This window comes from Monopterus albus, unplaced genomic scaffold (genome assembly GCF_001952655.1).
Source record: "Monopterus albus unplaced genomic scaffold, M_albus_1.0 scaffold367.1, whole genome shotgun sequence".
NCBI lineage: Eukaryota > Metazoa > Chordata > Actinopteri > Synbranchiformes > Synbranchidae > Monopterus > Monopterus albus.
In genome coordinates, this window is record NW_018128247.1 from 525,116 (window position 1) to 543,451 (window position 18,336).

Consider the following 18,336-nt stretch of genomic DNA (forward strand, 5'->3'; position numbering starts at 1 on the left):
TCCTGCTGAGATGTTTCACATTAATCATCTAGACTGTAGGAATATCCCTTTCTTTTCCTAAGAGACTTTTAATATGGAAAGCTATTAGGTAGTGTTGACAGTAACTTAAAGCTACATTAAGGATTAATTCAAAATCTAGCTAGCGCTAGCAGGGGACTCCAGAATCAATCACCTCCTCTCTGCCTAGCCCTCCCTCTCCCTGCACACTCCACTCTGCTCCGCACTCCTCTCGACCCTTCGTGAATGCAAAACTGTCACACAGTATCATAGTTTGGAGAAGTTATCAGGCAGCATTCAGCTGGTGGGCACTAAGTACTGTATCTCACCCAACTCACTGCCCTGCTTCATGTCTGCTGGAAACACAGCACAACTGTATAGCAATGTACACTACATGACAGGCAGACACATTTACAGCCAGCACAGTTTGTGAACAGGTGGGCCAACACCCATTTCTCAAAACTGTGGGGGAGGGAGGTGATTGTTGGGGGAGCAGCTGCTGATTGCAGGTACAGGGTGGGGTGAGAGTGGGAGAGTGGTATGGAGTTCTGCTGTTCAATCCTGCAGTAAAACACGTTTGTCTGCCGATGGATGGTTCTCCACAGCAGGGAGGGGTGGCTGGTGTTTCCTGTAGCCAGTGATGTTCCATAAGTTCCCCCACAATGACAATGGGTCATTAGTCTGACATTGTTTTTCAGCCTTTCAGAGTATCTCGTCTTTGCCCCTCTGATCTCTTTTCACTGTGTGTTTCTGGCCTGATTGTACACTATTCTGTTCCCACCCTTATAAGCTTGAGCTTCACTGTGAAACAGGCCTTGTTGTTATTGTATGTGCAAAAGGTCTTGGTGGGCACCCATGTTCTCACAAAAGCTGACATGATGTCACAGTGTCAGTGTACTCATCCAGGTCTATAGACACAGCCTCAAATACACACCAATCTGTGTAGTCAAAGCAGGCCTGTAGCTCTGACTTTGCCTCATCAGGTCATCTCCTCACTGTTCTAACTACAGCCTTTGCAGCTTTAAGTTTCTGTCTGTAGATTGTGATAAGATAGACTGTGCAGTGGCCCCAAGGGCTGCACGGGGAACAGAGTATTGAGCATCCTTAATCACAGTGTAGCAGTGATCCATTGTGTTTTTGTTCCTGGTGGGACAGCTGACATGCTGTCTGTACTGGGGCAGTTCATGAGTAATATTTGCTCTGTTAAAATTCCCCAAGATAATGAGCAGGGAGTCTGTGTGTTTGTCTTATGTTGGCTAATAGCTATAATGCCGTTTTAACACAAGACTGTGGTGAAATACATACTCTAACCAGGATAAATGAGGAACATTCTCTAGGAGAATAGAATGGTTTGCAATTAATGCATAGTGCCTCCAAGTCTATGTTACAAGTTCACTTCCTTACACCAACCTCCATTAATGTAGGAACAGATTCCACTTCCTCTCGTCTTTCCAGATAATTCCTTCGCACAGTCTGCTCTATAGATGTGAAATCCTGGCAGCCCATATAGGATTGAGTTATTAGAGTTGTCTTAGTTGCATTATGACTGTGGGTCGTAAACTGTTGTGAACAGTGTCATCTTATGCAGGAAATATAAAATGGTAATAAATATCTATTATTTGTGACCAGTGAGCCATACTTTTGTACAGTTGTAAGGATATCTTATGTATTTCAGCCAATTTTGTCTTGAACTGAAGAAATTTCAGCCCTTTTTTGAAAAGCACAGTTATATTCTTTTATAATAACTTAATTTAAGATGTGAAGCAGTCATTGTTTAATCTTTTTCTGTTCTCTTCCAGGTTCGGGGGTTGTCAGATGAGCTGGCCAAACAGTTATGGATGGTACTTCAGAGGTCCATGGTAACGGTTCGTCGTGATCCTACCATGCTGGTGTCAGTGGTTCGTATAATTGAGCGGGAGGAGAAGATCGATCGGCGTATGGTTGATCGTCAGAAGCAGACTGCTTTCATCCCGCCGGGTCGACCCAAACGATGGAAGAACAAGATGTTTGAGGTAAGAGGAATGATGAAGGATCAGATCATTAATCAAATTTTGAAGACTATTACTTGGACAGTTAGGCTTATAGGGCTGAATGAAAACTTGTCAAATGTAAATTGCAGTTTAATAGAACACAGTTTTCAAATTGCAAAAGCTGGGATTTAAACTGCCATTAAAAACACTAGAGTTACAGAACAGCTACTAATTAAGCTACTAGTAGCTACTAATTAGCTATGGAGACCAAAACCGTTTTTTGTAGCAGGCGGTGAACATGTTTATTTCTGCTGTAAAGTTGGGCTATGTTAAAATACATGGGAGTTTATGGGGATTGACTCCTTTTTGGAGCCAGCCTCAAGTGGCCATTCCAGGAGCTGCAGGTTATGACACCTCAGCATTGTCTTTGTTTCTAAGCCTCGGAGGTTCCCACTTGGACGATGCGAGGCAACACCACAAATTTCTTGCAGCATTTAAAAACCCCCACAATTTCCAGCTGTCCCTTATAATACTGGGTTGTCCATTTCAATAAATAAAATGCTCCTTGCCATTGTCTTGTATGGGATCAATATCACACTTTGCCAATACTGCATCAATACAGGATGCAGTTTGTCCTTTTTAATACTTACATTTATTGTACACAGTGGTGAACACATCGTAATAGCCTACTAATTAAAGTTAATCCACTTCAGAAAAGCTGTGGGATCAGAGGGATTAAAGGTATAGTCAGCAATTCTAGTAAAAGAATGTTGCATTTTGATCACCATGAACACAAATCCACAAGTCGTTTCAGTTAGGAGCTCGTAATGACGTCACTCAGAATGCACATTACCACTGCAGCCATACTAGTGACTGGAGGAAGGGCCGATGCCAGCGGAGATGTCAGAATACTAGCAACTAGGGCACAACGTAGAGCTGACCAGCTATAGACTCCACTGTTATTCTCTCACAACACTCTCCAGCTGGTACGGCTGAAGTCAGAACAACTGCCTACATTTGCAAACTGGAGCAGCACAGCTCCACCTCTCACCTCTGTCTGCCTCCATTAGCTGTTGGGTCCCGAAACTCTGCAACCCAGACACCCTTTGTACTATTGTCATTGTTAAACACTGAAGCAACAGTGACTGTTGTTTATTCACTTTACATGAATAACAGTTCTAAAAAAACTTAAAGGTGTGGCAGAGAAAAGAACTTGAAAAATATAAAATGCTTCAAATAATCCAGTGCATCTAGCAGCAGTGACTGTGCCGAAAACAATGGATTCAGAACCACAGCTCCCAGTGAGTCCAGTCCAAACGCCAGTGAGGTTTTATCCTACAGCATAAGAGGAAGTCAGAAAGAAGCTAGTCAGATTTTATTTAGCATTTTTTATTTGGATTTTGTTTAGCTTTGTTTTTAGCTGCTCTGGTTTTATCAGAAATTCTAATGCACTATTCAAAGTCGGTGATGAACTCAAATCTGCAGAATTTTATGAATGAAGGAAGAAAAGAAAATGTTTTTCTGTGTTTACTGCTCTACAGTTTGAATTCTAATCTCATACTCTCTAGTTATAGCCAAATAATTAGTTACAGAAAGGAGAGTGAAAACTAAAAATACAATTTAGCCTAATACAAAGCAAATGTAGCGACAATAAACCCAACCCTTGGCACCACCATGTATGAGGATGTTGGGTTCATCTTCCTACTGTCATTAACAGTAAAGCTTGTTTTCAGCTAATAATTCAGAAGAAAATGGGAAAATCTGCATATTAAATCACAATCACAGTGCTTCTAAAAAATTACAATTTGAGTATTTTCCCAAATTGTTCAGCCCTAGGCTTATAATTATTTCTTTGTCCTCAGAGGTTGCCACTGATTTGTCAGTTATTTAGCCCCTAGTTTGATGACCCTTGTTTGTCTTTACCTTCATCAGCTGTCTTATCCTTTTTCTTTTGGTTCTTCTTCCTTATTCAAACCTTTGTCCCTTTTGTATTTGCAAACCCTCATCCCTTTCTCCCTCCTTTACTTTTCTTCATGCAAATATATGTCATCTTGTTCCTTATCTACTTTACATTTGACTCTTCTTTGAATTTTTCCTGCTTTCCCACTCCAGATCCCACTCCTGCCATTGATGATACTATTTTTGTTTTCTGTTTTTCTTTTTTCTCTTTCACAAACATGGCTTTGTGCAACATGTTATCACCAGTAGGTCTTCTTCTGCATTGGCGTTTCAAGCTGAAATGTAATTACATTTTGTGATGCGGTGTTGAAGTTTCAGTTGTCTTTGCCTCAGTATGAGTTGGTTGCTCACCAGTACAGACTCAGCCCCTAAACCACTCGACCTTTCCTGAAGCCTTCGATCTCCTTCTGTTGCAGGTGTTGGAGGGTACAGTCGGCACCCGCATTGAGAGCACGCAGGCGGTTACGAGAGAGGCTGATAAAATGTGGCTGGTTCGTCTTCTAGAAATAACCAGGAAATATGTTTTGGATGACCTCCTTGTCGTCAAGAACCTTATGGTGCAGTGCTTCCCCCCACACTACAACACTTTCAACAGGTAAAAGATACAGTACATATGTTCTTTGCCTGGCCATTTCGGTAAGCGTTTGCTCTCATGTATTTATGTGTGTTCCAGATTTTTCTGTCTCTACCACAATGCTGTGTCCTACCGTATTAAAGAACTGTCTGCTGAGGACTTGGAGGCTAATGAGATTGTGTCTCTGCTAACCTGGGTTCTCAACACATATCAGAGGTACACACACAAGCATGTTTTCAAGCTCTGTGTGCATATGGTCACTAGCACACACAGGAAACAGTCTTACACAGACAACGGGGCTTGTGCATTTCTAGTTTGTACTGGGGCAACTGCAACAGTCAATCATTTGGTGAATTTCTGTCAAGTGCTTTTTCCCTGTTTAATCTGGCAAATGTGATTTGTGATGTCTTTGTGGTGACTTCTGTAAGTTATTAGATAATGAGTCATTCTCCTTGAGCCCAGTATGTATAGATGTGTGCTGAATCCTTGAAAGCAAAACTGAAGCATCAAGGATAAGACAACACTCCAATACCTTCCTCACCATGCAAACTGGCAACTGTATTACTCCGGTACAAATCTAGTCCAGTTGATTTTTTTCTAAGGCTTTTTCAGTTTACTATGACCTGGATGACTGAGAACCTGCACAGACATCCGGTACAACAGCCGTTTACATGTGACAACTGACACTTTACCATAATCAGTACCAGTCCATCTTGCTTTACCACAGTAATTTGGCATCATTATGATGCTGTTATTTTAATTTATATGCTGCATCTAAAGCCTAAATTGCAGTTAGCTGCTGCAAAACTCATTCTGATGCAACAGTTTGTCCACTAAGGCTGAATGAGCATGTCTCCCAAAATGTCAAATTGTTCATTTAAGGAAAAGTGTTTATGTATTTACTTAGAGTATATTATCACTGGCTCATAGAAATCAAGAGGCGTCTGCAGATAGAACTGATCTGTGTATGTGTGCATGTACAGTACACTTGTAGGCATTCAGCGTGTCCCTCTCTGGCACAATAAGTGGCCACTTTCACCGCGACTGTTCGTCATTTGTCCGACAGCCACGCATGTGTTACAGTATAATGTCTGTAGGTGGCGCTCAGCCTACACTCACAGGAACAGCACCCTGTGCACATACAAACCATTGCCCATAGGTTCCTATATGCCTACTTAGAGGTAAAGAAAAAGCCCTGTGGTCAGGCTTTGCTTTAAACTGTGATTATGTTGTGTGTGGATTGTGATGTTAGTTTAATATTTTGTAGGTTTTCCTTCAGACTAATGAGCCAACCCTTCCTCCTATAAAAACTACGCTCCTAGAGTATGCAACATATGTGACTGCTGAATGTGTAATGTAGCACTGCAGCATTTTTTAACCACACCTCCTTTATAGCCACCATGTCTCCAAAAGCTCTTTTCTTTTTTTTTCAGGGATCAAGTTGTTGGATAATACTCCAATGCAACACATTATTGAATAGATGAAGCTCTGCATTTTTCTATAAACATGGCGGCCTGCTGTTATTGTCTGGGGCGGATAGTAAGGCTACAAAACATGGCACTGGTACTTTAGATGCTGGAAGATGAGTCTGCTTTGCGTTTTGGTTGACCCACTGCTAGGCCTCTTGATCATGTGGGGGTGGTACTGAAAAGTGACACCTAACTTACGGTGTTACCAGCATGCAGCGTGCAGCCTGTGGTCCTGAGCTTTATTTTAACCCCTCATCAGAAAAACAAGTTGAAAGACTCCATTTTCAAATCTTGCTGCGGTGAAATTACAAATAAAAAGTAACAGCTACTGAATGTAAGGATGTTCTCTCAGCCCAGTATTTCAGCCAATCACATGTCTCAATCAGCCAGCTCTGTTGAAGGCTCAGTGCGACGCAGCACAATCACTCTTCACTACCCACTCCAAACAGTAACAACCGGCTGCCATGCCTGTAGAAAAATGCAGCACCTCATTTATTCAATAATACATTGCAATGGAGTATTATCCAGCATGATCCCTAAAAAAAGAGTAACGTTTTAGGAGACGTGTGACTGAAGGAGTTTGCTATAAAATAGCCATTTGGGATGGATCATTTAAATAAATAGCACAGTGGTCCACAGCTGATAAACCTTCGTTCTATCCTATAGTATGGGCTCTGGTTTTTTAATGACCCCAAACCTTCAGTATTTTAGCTGATGAAATTTTATGTCCACCACAAAGTCAATACAGTTACAGGGTTATGACAGCAGCTGTGTGATAAATCACCTTTAAAATGAGTGTTTCCAAAGAATTGTCTACTTCTCTGCAGCAAACTGTACATGGTGTTCACTACTGTATGCTGGTAATTATGGTGCTGTGTTAACCATGTTTAATGCAGTAGATCTTTGGCTAGAGACGTGAAACCCAGCGTAACAGATTATAAGCAGTACCTGTATGATAAAAATACTGTATGGTCTGACAATTCAGAACCCTGTACTGTTGGTGGACGGTATAGTAGGCTTTGTGACATCTGGTGGCCAAAGGGAGAACTGCAGGTCGGAATTTATGAGTATCAAGCAGGATAAAAAAACACTGCATTAATGACGCAGCACCACCGACAGGGCACCACAAATACAATGCAGTGAAAAGGTGTGACACTTTCATTGCCTACATCTGTATATGTTTCAGTGTGGAGATGATGGGCCATCCAGAGCTCCAGTCAGAGTGTGACATCAACCAGCTGGAACCGCTGCTGCCTCAGACTGTGGTGGATCACCTGCTCGGCAAATATGTCAAGACATTTACAGTAAGCCCCACTTGCACACTCAGAGAAACACTAATAGTAGTAACCTTGCCTGTAGTCTTTAGGGCTCTGACACGCCAAGCCCATGGTCAGCTGCTGGCCACTGTTGGGCCGTCAGTGAGTGTTTGTTGCCCTTTTCTTCAAAGTGTGTCTTCTACCTTTGACACTAGTTAGACCCTGTTGGTGGCTTTTCAGCTGATTCAGCATGCTGAATCAGCGGCAGGCCTTGTTGGCAAGAGAGACCACTCTGACTCGCCATTCAGCTTAGCGAATCACTGCATGAGAAGAGAACGGGTTGGGAAAGCCCCTTCAGCCTGTCACTGTAGTAACCATGATTTCACCCATTGTAGACTTTGCGTACTGCTGTTCTCTTACTATTGTCTTCAACAGCATAGTCCTTCAACCCAAATTTTATTATTTCGAACTAGAGCCCTCCAGGATAACTGCTTCCTGTGACCTGCATTGCCTTCTGCCACATTCTGGTATGTTGCCAGGTTTGTGCATATTGCACTAGAAGTCACCCAACTGTGTTTCAAAAACAAAGCATAACTTTTTGATATCTAGAAAAATGCAGATATTTAATTTGAAAAAAGTGAAGTAGTTTCGAGTCATCAATCTGAAGTCCAAGTCAAATCTCAAGTCATGAATACCTAGTCAAAGTTGAGTCTTTTACCAGTGTTAGTCAAGGAACTTTCAAGTCCTCAGCTTTGCTACTTACAGTAAGTCTGACTCAACTCGAGTCATGTGACTCGAGTTCGCTACCTCTGAATAATAGTAACTGTGTAATACTGTGATATTTTCTGGGATGGTTATTGTGAAAACCTCATTCCATTGCAACCTTAGTGTCACAGCTCCTCTCCTGGCCTTGCACCTTGCCAGGGCTATAAAGTGTCCAAATCAACATTCACAGGAAAATGCCAACATATCATACTGAATCAAAGTTAACCAGGTTTCAGTAACAGAGAAACAAGGTTCCAAGCCTTCATTTTGTTAAGTGTGGACCCAGACTCTGTCTGAGTGTCAGTGTCTTCAGTCTAATATAACAGGTTGGCTGCGGAAGGCCTTGGAAACAGACAAAAAGGACTGGAAGAAAGAAACAGAACCAGAGGCCGACCAAGATGGCTATTACCAGACCACACTGCCAGCCATTGTCTTTCAGGTACCACACACACACACTATCCCTGACTCTGAATAACAAGCCACCCCATTATGCACAGCTATTATACATAAATGTTTCTCCAAAGGAATACAGTCCAATGATGAACTGTGCCAGGTTTTTAACCAGAATCAGCATTTGGCTGTCAGGCCAAATTTGTCACATCAAGCCTCATTTTCTCTGATTGCTGTGTGTGAAGTTTGGCAAACTCAGGAGTTGATGGAGACCAAACCAGAGCTAAAAAGATAGTAAATATTGGACTTTCACTTATACATGACCCCAAATGAATGCTACTGTTGCTATGTGCCTGCTGGGTGTGTACATAGACAGATGTTGCTAACATGTAATATATCAACTTAAAAGGTGATAATATGTCAGTGTGGTGTTTAAAGATTAGTTTTGCGGCCATCAGGTGTCCCAGAGGACCCTCTTAATGTCTGTTTAGAAATTCCAGGCACCAGCATCCATCCATCTAAACCGAATATCTCAGTATATTAGTCTAAATGCATGAAAATGAGGTACAGAGTTTGAGTAGTTCAAGTTGTGGCTGTATTCCATAAGTCACCATGGTGACTTATGGAATACTGAAATAAGTGAAAGGTTTGAACCTTTCCTATTTGTTTGCTTTCTGATACTTGCAATGAAAACATTTCCTTGAAGAGCACAGTATTCATTCCACCCATTCTCTTTGATCTTAATGTGTCCTCACTCCCCTCTTCATCAGATGTTTGAGCAGAACCTACAAGTTGCTGCGCAGATTGATGGGGATTTTAAAGAACAAGTGCTGAAGCTCTGCCTGAAACAGATGAACACTTTCCTTATGAGGTCATGTTTTTATACTTTTTGAATTTCTTTCTGATGTGATAGACTTTTAAAGGTCACATATTATGCAAAATTCAGTTCGGATTTGTCTCTCTTTATGACGTCATACAAAATTTAAAGAAGCTTACGCTTTATTTTTATGGGATTCATTCTATCACTGCCATCCGTTGACAAGCTCAATGAAGAACATGTCAATCTTTTTTAATAAGAGGTTAAATAAAAGTATTTTTCATGAAGTATAAATATATTATATCTACATTTACACAATGATTACTGTCTAAAAATAGAATAATTACCCTATAATTATTGGTTCCCTGCAACCAGAGCTCAAGTCAACAAAGTCTTGCAATACTTCTAACAGTCACCATGTAAAACTAATGTGTGTTGTTGTGTGTACTGTAGGTACAGAGAGGAGGTGGTGGTCTACAAAGAAGAGCACCTGAGAGACAGACAGCTGCCTCAGTATTATGTACAGTACATGATAGCCATCATTAACAACTGCCAGACATTCAAGTAAGATTGGATTCTCTACATGTACTAGTGTGAAGTTTGACCAATCTTTGTTTCAGGTGAGCGTTTGTCCCTTATAGCTTGTAGGTTGTTGTATTGTTTTGTTTGTGACAGCTGTTGCCCTGAGATGTGTGTTTGAGAGATGTATGTTTTCACGTTGTCTGTCTTTACATATATCAGTTCATCCTATTCCTGTGAATGTGCTATCTTGGGAATACCTTGAAGGAATTTCTTCAAATTTGGCACAAACATCCACTCAAGGATGAACTGATTAGATTTTGATGGGCAAAGGTCAAGGCCACGTGACCTCATGTCTGTCCCATTCTTGTGAATGTGATAAGTCTGCACTACATATTATAGGAGTCTGGACATTGACTGTATAAAAAATGGAAGCCATGAGAGCTCCCAGAAGTGAAGCCACCACGAAGCCAGATACCAGACAATATTGAATGTGCAGGCTATGTGAAAGTAGGCAATGAAAGATGATTGGCAATGTTCTTGAAGTTACTAAGAGGTTTAATTATTTTGTTTGAGGTGATATTGCAGGCTGTTTTCATCAGACCAGATGCCAAGGTATTTGTAGTCCATGAACCCTCTAAATATTAACACCAGGATCAGCTTTACTGGCCAGGTGTGTTGAACACACAAGAAATATGACTTTGGTACAGCGACTCTCATTGTGCATCTACAGTAAAACCTTGGATTGCGTGTGTTTTGCAAGATAGGCAAATTTTTTTTTTGGTGATGGTGCTGATGTTGGGCATCCATTTCAGGTCCTGGGAGAAATTGGGGAAAGCATACATCCCTGGGGGGGCACCTGTGTCTATTGTCCAGGTGCTGAATGTGGTTTTCCCCAGCCTCACCTGCTGCTTCCTGTCTGTCAGAAAGCTGGTGATCCACTGACAGGTGGGGGCAGGCACAGTGAGCTGGGTCAGTTTGGAGTGGAGGATGTGCAGGATGATGGTGTTGAACACCAAGCTGAAGTCCACAAAAAGGACCTGAGCATAGGTCCCTGGGGAGTTGAGCTGTTGCATGATGTAATGCAGTACCATGTTGACTGCATCATCCACTGTCCTGTTTGCCCGGTAGGCAAACTGGAGGGGGTCTGCAATGTCCTTCAGATGGGCCCATACCAGTCTCTCAAAGGACTTTATAACTACAGATGTTAGGGCGACAGGTCTGTAGTCATTTGGTCCGCTGAAGGAGGGTTTCTTGGGGACTGGCATGATAGTGGAGCGTTTGAAGCAGGAGGGGACTTCACACAGCTCCAGTGATCTGATGAAGATACAGTAAGTGTGAAGATGGGGGCCAGCTGATCAGCACAGGCTTTCAGACAGGAGGGACTCATACTGTCTGAAAGCCTGATGCCTTTCTGATCCTTAGTTTTTATTTATTTATTTTTTAAAGGCCATACATCCTCTTCACAGATCTTCAGGGGTGGGGGGCTGGGAGGAATGGAGGTGATCATGGGGGGAGCAGCTGCTGGGTCTGAGGTGAGGTTGGGTGAACCGGTGCCCAACTTGTATGTGATTTGCGCGTGTGTGTCCTCCTCCCTTGTGCTACACTCAACCCCAATGGCAACAAGCGTGTGAGAGAACACCCTACCAAGCAGCTGTTCGTGCTGCCATTTTGATGAGTGGTGAGAGGGAAATGATCATAATGTATGTGTCTTTGTCTGGAAAACATCATAAACCTCTCAGTGACTGCTTGGACAGAATCAGCAACACAGTCTGTCTATATACAGATGAATTTTGCAGTCACATAACAAAGAAATAATTGAATTACTGTTACAGTTAACCAGGGCAGGTCCCAAAACGGGCCAGACAGTTGTGCTTACGAAAATGTGTCGTAAATATTGTTGTGTGCTCAAGAAAAATATTCTATGAATAAATAAAACATGAATGATTAAATAAAATTTCATTATGCCATGAAACAATTACGTATGCATGTTTATATTTTTGGTAATTTATTCATGTACTATACAGTAGTTCTTGTATTTATTTAATATTGAACACTTTGGAGTTGCATATTTTAATGAATGACTTCTATCTCAGAGAGTCCATCAACAGTCTGAAGAGGAAGTACTCTGAGTCTTCAGAGCCCACTGACAGTGATGCTGCCATAGAGAGGACACTCAATGAGGTAGCCAAGGAGGGATGTCAGTTCCTATTGGATGAAGTCTTCCTAGACCTCGAAGTAAGAAGGACTCCTTTTATACTCATTTACTGTATATTGAAAGGATGTTCATTGCATTTGTCAGGAGGTTATTCTCTCTGTATCTCACTATGGGAAGTGCTCTTTGACCAATCACAGAATCTCCATTATCACCATGTCAGCTGAGTTGTATTTTACCAGCCCACTCCCTTTGTAGCCTTCTACGGCCCTGTGAACAGCATTCTTGCTTTCTTACTTGTGAAGATCTCTTGAGCTTCTCAGCTGGATTTCTGCTCAACCATTCGCCAATGAAACCATCAAGATAGCCCCCAGATGCGGTTTTCTGATGTGGGGATTTTAGCTTTAGAGTTACATCTTTTCATCAAGAAAAGATGTCGTTTGTTTCCATGTGGTAGTTTTGCAGACCCACACCTGGCCTTGTTTTGTTATACAAGCCTCATTTCCAGACAAGTTGGAACATTTCCCAAAGTGTAATAAAAACAAAAATATGTGATTTGTTAATTTGCTTCTCATTTTGGCAGTATGCCCTCCACTAGTGTAGTGATCAGTTTAAGCTCTCAGCTTCTTTAGAAAATAAACTTGCAACTTCAGGTTTTCTCTTCATCTTCCATAATTATTCAGCATTGCATCTCATCCTTCAGCTGTTTCAGCAGTGGATTTCAGCTATTTCAACATTATCAGGGCAGTACTCAAGCAATCAGCATCCACACACATTTTCTGCAGAAAATGCTTTTTTTCTAGTTAGCCTTGCATCGCACAGTACAATTAAAAATTGCATTTACATCCCTTTACAATAGTCCCTTCAGAGATAGTCTTGGTAATTGACAGGCACTTGGTTTTAACAGTTAAGTTTTATTGACAGTGTGTGCTACCACGGTATTGTTGGTGTATAGATGGATACTTATAGATAGATATAGATAGATACTGTCATTTGGCAGTAATGCCCTCCACACAGCAGTGTAAATATATACAAATACATAAAAAATAACAGCAATGATAAAACTAAATACAATAAGTATGTTAACTGTGTTTAAATACACGTTATAAAAGAATTAAAAGAATAAAATAATAAATGTGGTTTTTTTTTAGGTCCAGTGCAATAATGGGTGAATTTTTCAGTTTTGCTGTGAGTTATGAGTTCAATAGTCTGTCCACCACTCAGGGGTAAAAACTGTTCTGCAACCTGTTTGTCCTTGTGCAAATGATCCTCAACCTGCCTGAGGGAAGAGTAAGGTGTACCCGGGATGGGTAGAGTCCCTTGTGATGTGTACACTACACAGTAAATCACCCAGTATGATTTTTGACCATTTTGTAACCAGACAGCGTTCATATTAATCTCACTCACTTGTTTTTTACAGGCAATATATCAACACGTAAACTTGACAACTATAGACACCTGATGCATTAATTATCTTAGGACAACTCAGGAGCCTTTTACTGACAGCAAAAAAATTTGGCACCTAAGGAAATTATATTAAGAAAGAAGTTGTCTTGTCTTAGTTGTCTTGATTTTGATGTTGATGTTCCATTGCACTGACCAGCATCACCTGAATGAGCTGCTGACCAGGAAGTGGCTAACGGGCTCGCATGCTGTGGACACCATCTGTGTGACAGTGGAGGACTATTTCAATGATTTCAACAAGATCAAGAAACCCTTCTGTCAGGTAGGAGCAGAGCAGAACATATGCGCTTAGTATGGTGTGTCCATAAAGTCCTATGTGAGATTCTCCTAGGAGACTTAATGGAAATACATTTGTGATGGGGTTAGGTGGAGGTGAGTGACTTAAATTAATATAATGTGTCCAACATGGGTCATTTTCTCACAGTTCCCAAGCTGTGGGAGAGCGGTGCACGCTGTGAATGCCACTGTGAATTTAGTACAGAGATTCTTCATATGACCTTATGGCATGCTGGCTGTGGTGTGTGCAGGAGATGACAAGTGAGGCCCTGCGCAGAGTGGTGGTGGAGTACATTAAAGCAGTGATGCAGAAGAGGATCACCTTTAAAAACGCTGATGAGAGGAGGGAGGGAGCTGAGAGGATGATCAAAGAGGCTGATCAGTTTAAGTTCCTCTTCGGGAAGCTGGCAGCTGTGAGTTCAACTACAGATTAATGGTTTTTCTGTATCTCAGTAATACTCACTTTAAGCATAATCATTATAGTTGTTGTAGCTCAAATTTAAACTCAGAGTGCAGTTTGACAAATTTATCAGTCGATAGCAAAGCCTGGAAAAACCATTCTAGTATGCACCAGTACTTTACTGAATGCACACTCTGATGGAGGCCCTCAGGTGCTGCTGCTTTGACTGCACGGCCAGCACAGGCATGGTGCAGCACTTGGCTGGTAATGAAATTAAAACCTTTTAATGCTGGAGGAGCATGTCTGACTTTGCTTGTGTGTGTGTGTGTGTGTGTGTGTGTGTGTGTGTGTGTGTGTGTGTGTGGGTGTGTGGGGGGTGAAGACACAACCGACTTTGTGGTGCCATCGCTGCCATTGCTGAAGTGTTCAAGCTGACTGACCCTACACTGCTTTTCCTGGAGGTCACCACTCTGGTGTCCAAATATCCTGACATCAGGTACACACAGCCAAACACACGCACACACACACTGACAGCCATTTCTCCTGGCATTAACATCATTCATTTATCTTAACTTTGTCTTGATATGACATTATATTTAGAGGTGTCTCTATATTTTTTTTCCTCCCCAGCTACATACATGAGTGTCTGAATATTAGGAACACCTCTGAATATAATGTAGTCCAGTAAAACACCACCTTTAACTATGACCTCAATAATAAACCATTAGTTAGACTGATGGGTTTTTGTGTTGCTTCAACCTTGCAAAGTCATTATCAAGCTTTTTCTCTTCAGAACTGATGAAGCCTCTTGGATGTTTCCTTTCTCCTAGTAATCCCTGACAGTGTTCCAACATGCATAGTACCAGTGGCCTAAAATGGGAAGCCAGTGTTATTAATGCTCCTCACTACACCAAATATTTTAAGTGTCTTGTATGGGTTTTTGCATAAACATTTTCTTTGGCTTTCTGGGTCACCAGTTAATAATCATAGAGCGGGTTGATCCCACCCTACCTAAACATTGCTGAGGATTTTTTATATCCTTTCTCAAAAGGGAGGAGCACATCCAGGCATTGTTGGCAGTTCGCGGTGACGCCAGCAGGGATTTGCGCCAGATGATCATCGGGACCCTCAGTGAGAACAAAGTATCCTACTCTGGGGTCACACAACCCATCTTCAAAGACATCACCGTGCCCTCTATCTCCATGACTACCATGACCTCCATGGCAACTGCAAAGCTGCTCAAATAAAGCCAGTCCCCATGACACCATTTCCATTTTCAGCACCTTTGTAAAACAAAAGCAAACGTTTTTTCCAGCCGCCGCTCAGTCATTCTTAATAGTTTAATGCTGTTTTCTGTCCTCATCTTTGAAGTTGCCATTTTTATTGTCATTCTGATCCCATGTTTGCTTCAACAAAATAAATTCATGGTGGTAAAAATTTGATTAAAGGTTGAAGCATCACAAGATTTAGTTCCATGTTTCTGCTCTTCTCCCTCCTCTTCAGTTTTTCACTTGGTTTTCATCTTGCACAGAACGACAGCACCTGTATCAAACAAGATTATGCATAATGTCAAGTTTATCAGAGCAGCACAACATTGTACATGTATTCCTCTTTTAGTTAGCAATTTCAGTCAAATTATGTTTAAAACAGTTTGCAGTGATCATAGTAGGAAGTCAAAAAATTGCAATGACAAAAAATGTGCAATTTATTTAGGTGCTATACATCATGTACATTAATGATGACACTATGAAGAGTAAGAAGTTTTAAAAACTTGTATTTATGGGCTGCCTGGTAGCCGAATGGTTATGGGCACCATATTCCATGGGCTCCTTGAAGATGAGCTCAACTGCACAAGGTGGACAGCAGCAGAGGCAGTGACAAAAGCTGCAGTGGAGAGGGACAGTTCAGGATCTTCTCACCAGCCTTCGCATCTTGAACAGGAGTACACAGAAACGCATCCCGTTAGATTCTGTCCCGATTTAATAAAATGTCATCAAACCATACTATTCGGTTTGTACTCTGTGTCCAGTAGTTTTTAGCTATCTTTATAGTTCTGTTTCCATATTAGCCTACTTAAATATTTTCCGTGAACATTTTGTTGGGCTACACTTCACATGGAAAGTGGTCATCATATTAGTTTCTGCTGTAGCTAAGCTATACAAGCTGGCCAGATCGGATAATATATGAATCCACATAAATACATTAAATTAAAAATGGGCTATTGGCTACCTGGGCCTAGTTGGAATACAAGGGGAGAGGAACCAAAGTTTTCATTGTTGTTCTGTCAGATAATTGGACTAGATGTTATTTTCAGAAATTTAACATTCCGCTTGCCAAACATTCTTCTGTCACATTAAATGAGTAGCCTACTATTGTAGAGCAGTCAGAACTGTCATACTGGGACTATCTGTAATAGGCCATGAGGTCACTGTATTCAGTCTCTCTGAATGTCACTATTGTTAACAGAACAAACACTTGTACTGCAAAACAGACCTAGACCTCAGCCTAGATCCTATAAGCTCTTTACTGTAGGCCTACATCCATGTTCAATTTGGAAAGAAAAGGAGCTGAAACCAGTCAAAGTGGTGATTTGTTCGGACTCTGCTGCAGCGCTTCGAACTTTGAAATCAAGAAACTTCATAAGGGAGGATCTTATAATTCAATATGGTTTTATTAAATCTCCAACATTTAGGAAAAGCTGTACATTTTTGATGGATACCGGCTCATGTACTGCATTATTAGAATGTAGGAAGTTTAATGTACAATGAGAAATATTGAAGGGTAGAGTACTAGAATTTGGCAGAGAATGGAGTATTAAAGGTCTGTTGGAGATAGGGGGAAACTATCAGATGCAAGGAGATTTTAATAGATATTTTGAAATAACTGGGTTAACAAATAGAATACAAGCTCATAAAGCCATGATATTACACACTGCGGAACAGTAGGTGGCGGCATGCGCCTTCTTCGTTGGTCTGTAGCCCGCCATATACACTGAAGAATAAATAGAAGAAGAAGTAGTAGTGAGAAACAGATGAATAGAACGTTGTGTCTGTTATGTGAGGCTGAGGAACCTTGAACATGGACAAAACGGTTTAGCTTCTGTCACAACCTAAGTAATACACCGTCTTTCTATCCTGCACATCTGCTACGATTACGATCAGCTGGACCTGAACTGGGTAAGAGTGTTTGACAGCACAGCTAATGTGGTAATGCGTTTACTGCTGACGCGCTAAGCTAACGCTCCAACAGCTTACGTTTGGTTCGTAAAGGTGAGCAGCTAACGGCGGCTACCGCCACCGACAAGAACATTTCAGTGAGATTATTCTTCTTTGAAGATTGCTGGACGCCTTGTATCTTAAAGCTGTGCTGTAAATAATCCCCGTTAACGCTACGGTTCAGGGCTGTTTGTTAGCAGGTAGCAGTAGCCATTCGTGGCACAGAGGTAAACGAGCTAGCGTCACTCATACAACTGAAACCGTGTGTTTCGAGGTCAGGTTTAGATGGTCAGTGTAAAGGTCTTTCACAGCCAGGACGTAGCTACGATTCAATTGTTGATATTTCATACGTTAGGAGTAAATCAGGGCACAGCGTTCATACTGCGGAGAACATCTGTGCTTAAACATGACAAGACGAGGATTGCTGTGACATGTCTGCTGCCGGTGAAGAATATTCACATTTTAATAAAAGAAAAAAACAACCTATGTCCTCAGTTATATTGGCTTGAAAAGACTTGATTATCACGCATTTAAGAATCGCATGCATGAGCTCTTTTTTTAGTTAATTAGTGTGCTATATATATATATATATATATGATACAACGACTGACAAATATATTGTTTGTAATAACTCAAAGTAATGCTAATACTGATATTAAAATGACAAATCATAGCACCCATCAAGAAAGAATTGTAGTTGCTGTCTTTGTGCAGTTCAGACTCGCTCAGTGTACCACAGGCTTTGTTTTATATTCATGGCCAAATATACTGGCACGCCTGCTTTTCTATCAAATAATTCACTGCTTCTCCCTGGAAATTGTTACAATCACAAATTCTTTGGTATTCTCATATTTCTTTTGTTTGCATTGGAACAACACAAAGAGCAGAGAAAACAAAGCCAAATCTGATATGTTCCACACAGAACATCCAAAATTGTAGTGATGCACCGAAATTAAAATTCTGGGCCGAAACCGAAACCGAAAATTTAGGATGCACTTGGCCGAAAACCGAAACGAAACCGAAAATGGCTTCTTTTAAAAACTTCAAATTTTTAAAACACGCTTACTCTATAATTGTGTATGTGTGTGTGTGTGTGTGTGTATGTATATA

The 18,336-nt window shown here is 41.2% G+C and overlaps 2 protein-coding genes across 2 annotated transcripts in view; both read left to right on the forward strand.

Annotated features, from left to right (window-relative positions):
• exoc3 (exocyst complex component 3) overlaps window positions 1-15,150 on the forward strand; it is a 15,981-nt gene extending 831 nt beyond the window's left edge. Inside the window, exons 3-14 of the mRNA XM_020585469.1 lie at window positions 1,797-2,009; window positions 4,343-4,521; window positions 4,600-4,716; window positions 7,156-7,273; window positions 8,304-8,429; window positions 9,151-9,251; window positions 9,651-9,761; window positions 11,813-11,954; window positions 13,475-13,597; window positions 13,863-14,024; window positions 14,387-14,507; window positions 15,063-15,150. Of these exons, the coding sequence (XP_020441125.1) occupies window positions 1,797-2,009; window positions 4,343-4,521; window positions 4,600-4,716; window positions 7,156-7,273; window positions 8,304-8,429; window positions 9,151-9,251; window positions 9,651-9,761; window positions 11,813-11,954; window positions 13,475-13,597; window positions 13,863-14,024; window positions 14,387-14,446 (1,452 nt within the window). The 3' untranslated portion in view covers window positions 14,447-14,507; window positions 15,063-15,150. The remainder of the gene's footprint in view (window positions 1-1,796; window positions 2,010-4,342; window positions 4,522-4,599; window positions 4,717-7,155; window positions 7,274-8,303; window positions 8,430-9,150; window positions 9,252-9,650; window positions 9,762-11,812; window positions 11,955-13,474; window positions 13,598-13,862; window positions 14,025-14,386; window positions 14,508-15,062) is intronic.
• A 1,878-nt stretch (window positions 15,151-17,028) lies between these two features.
• LOC109951158 (dnaJ homolog subfamily B member 6-like) overlaps window positions 17,029-18,336 on the forward strand; it is a 9,623-nt gene continuing 8,315 nt past the window's right edge. The window contains exon 1 of the mRNA XM_020585472.1: window positions 17,029-17,187. The gene's annotated coding sequence lies outside the window, so the exon portion shown is untranslated. The remainder of the gene's footprint in view (window positions 17,188-18,336) is intronic.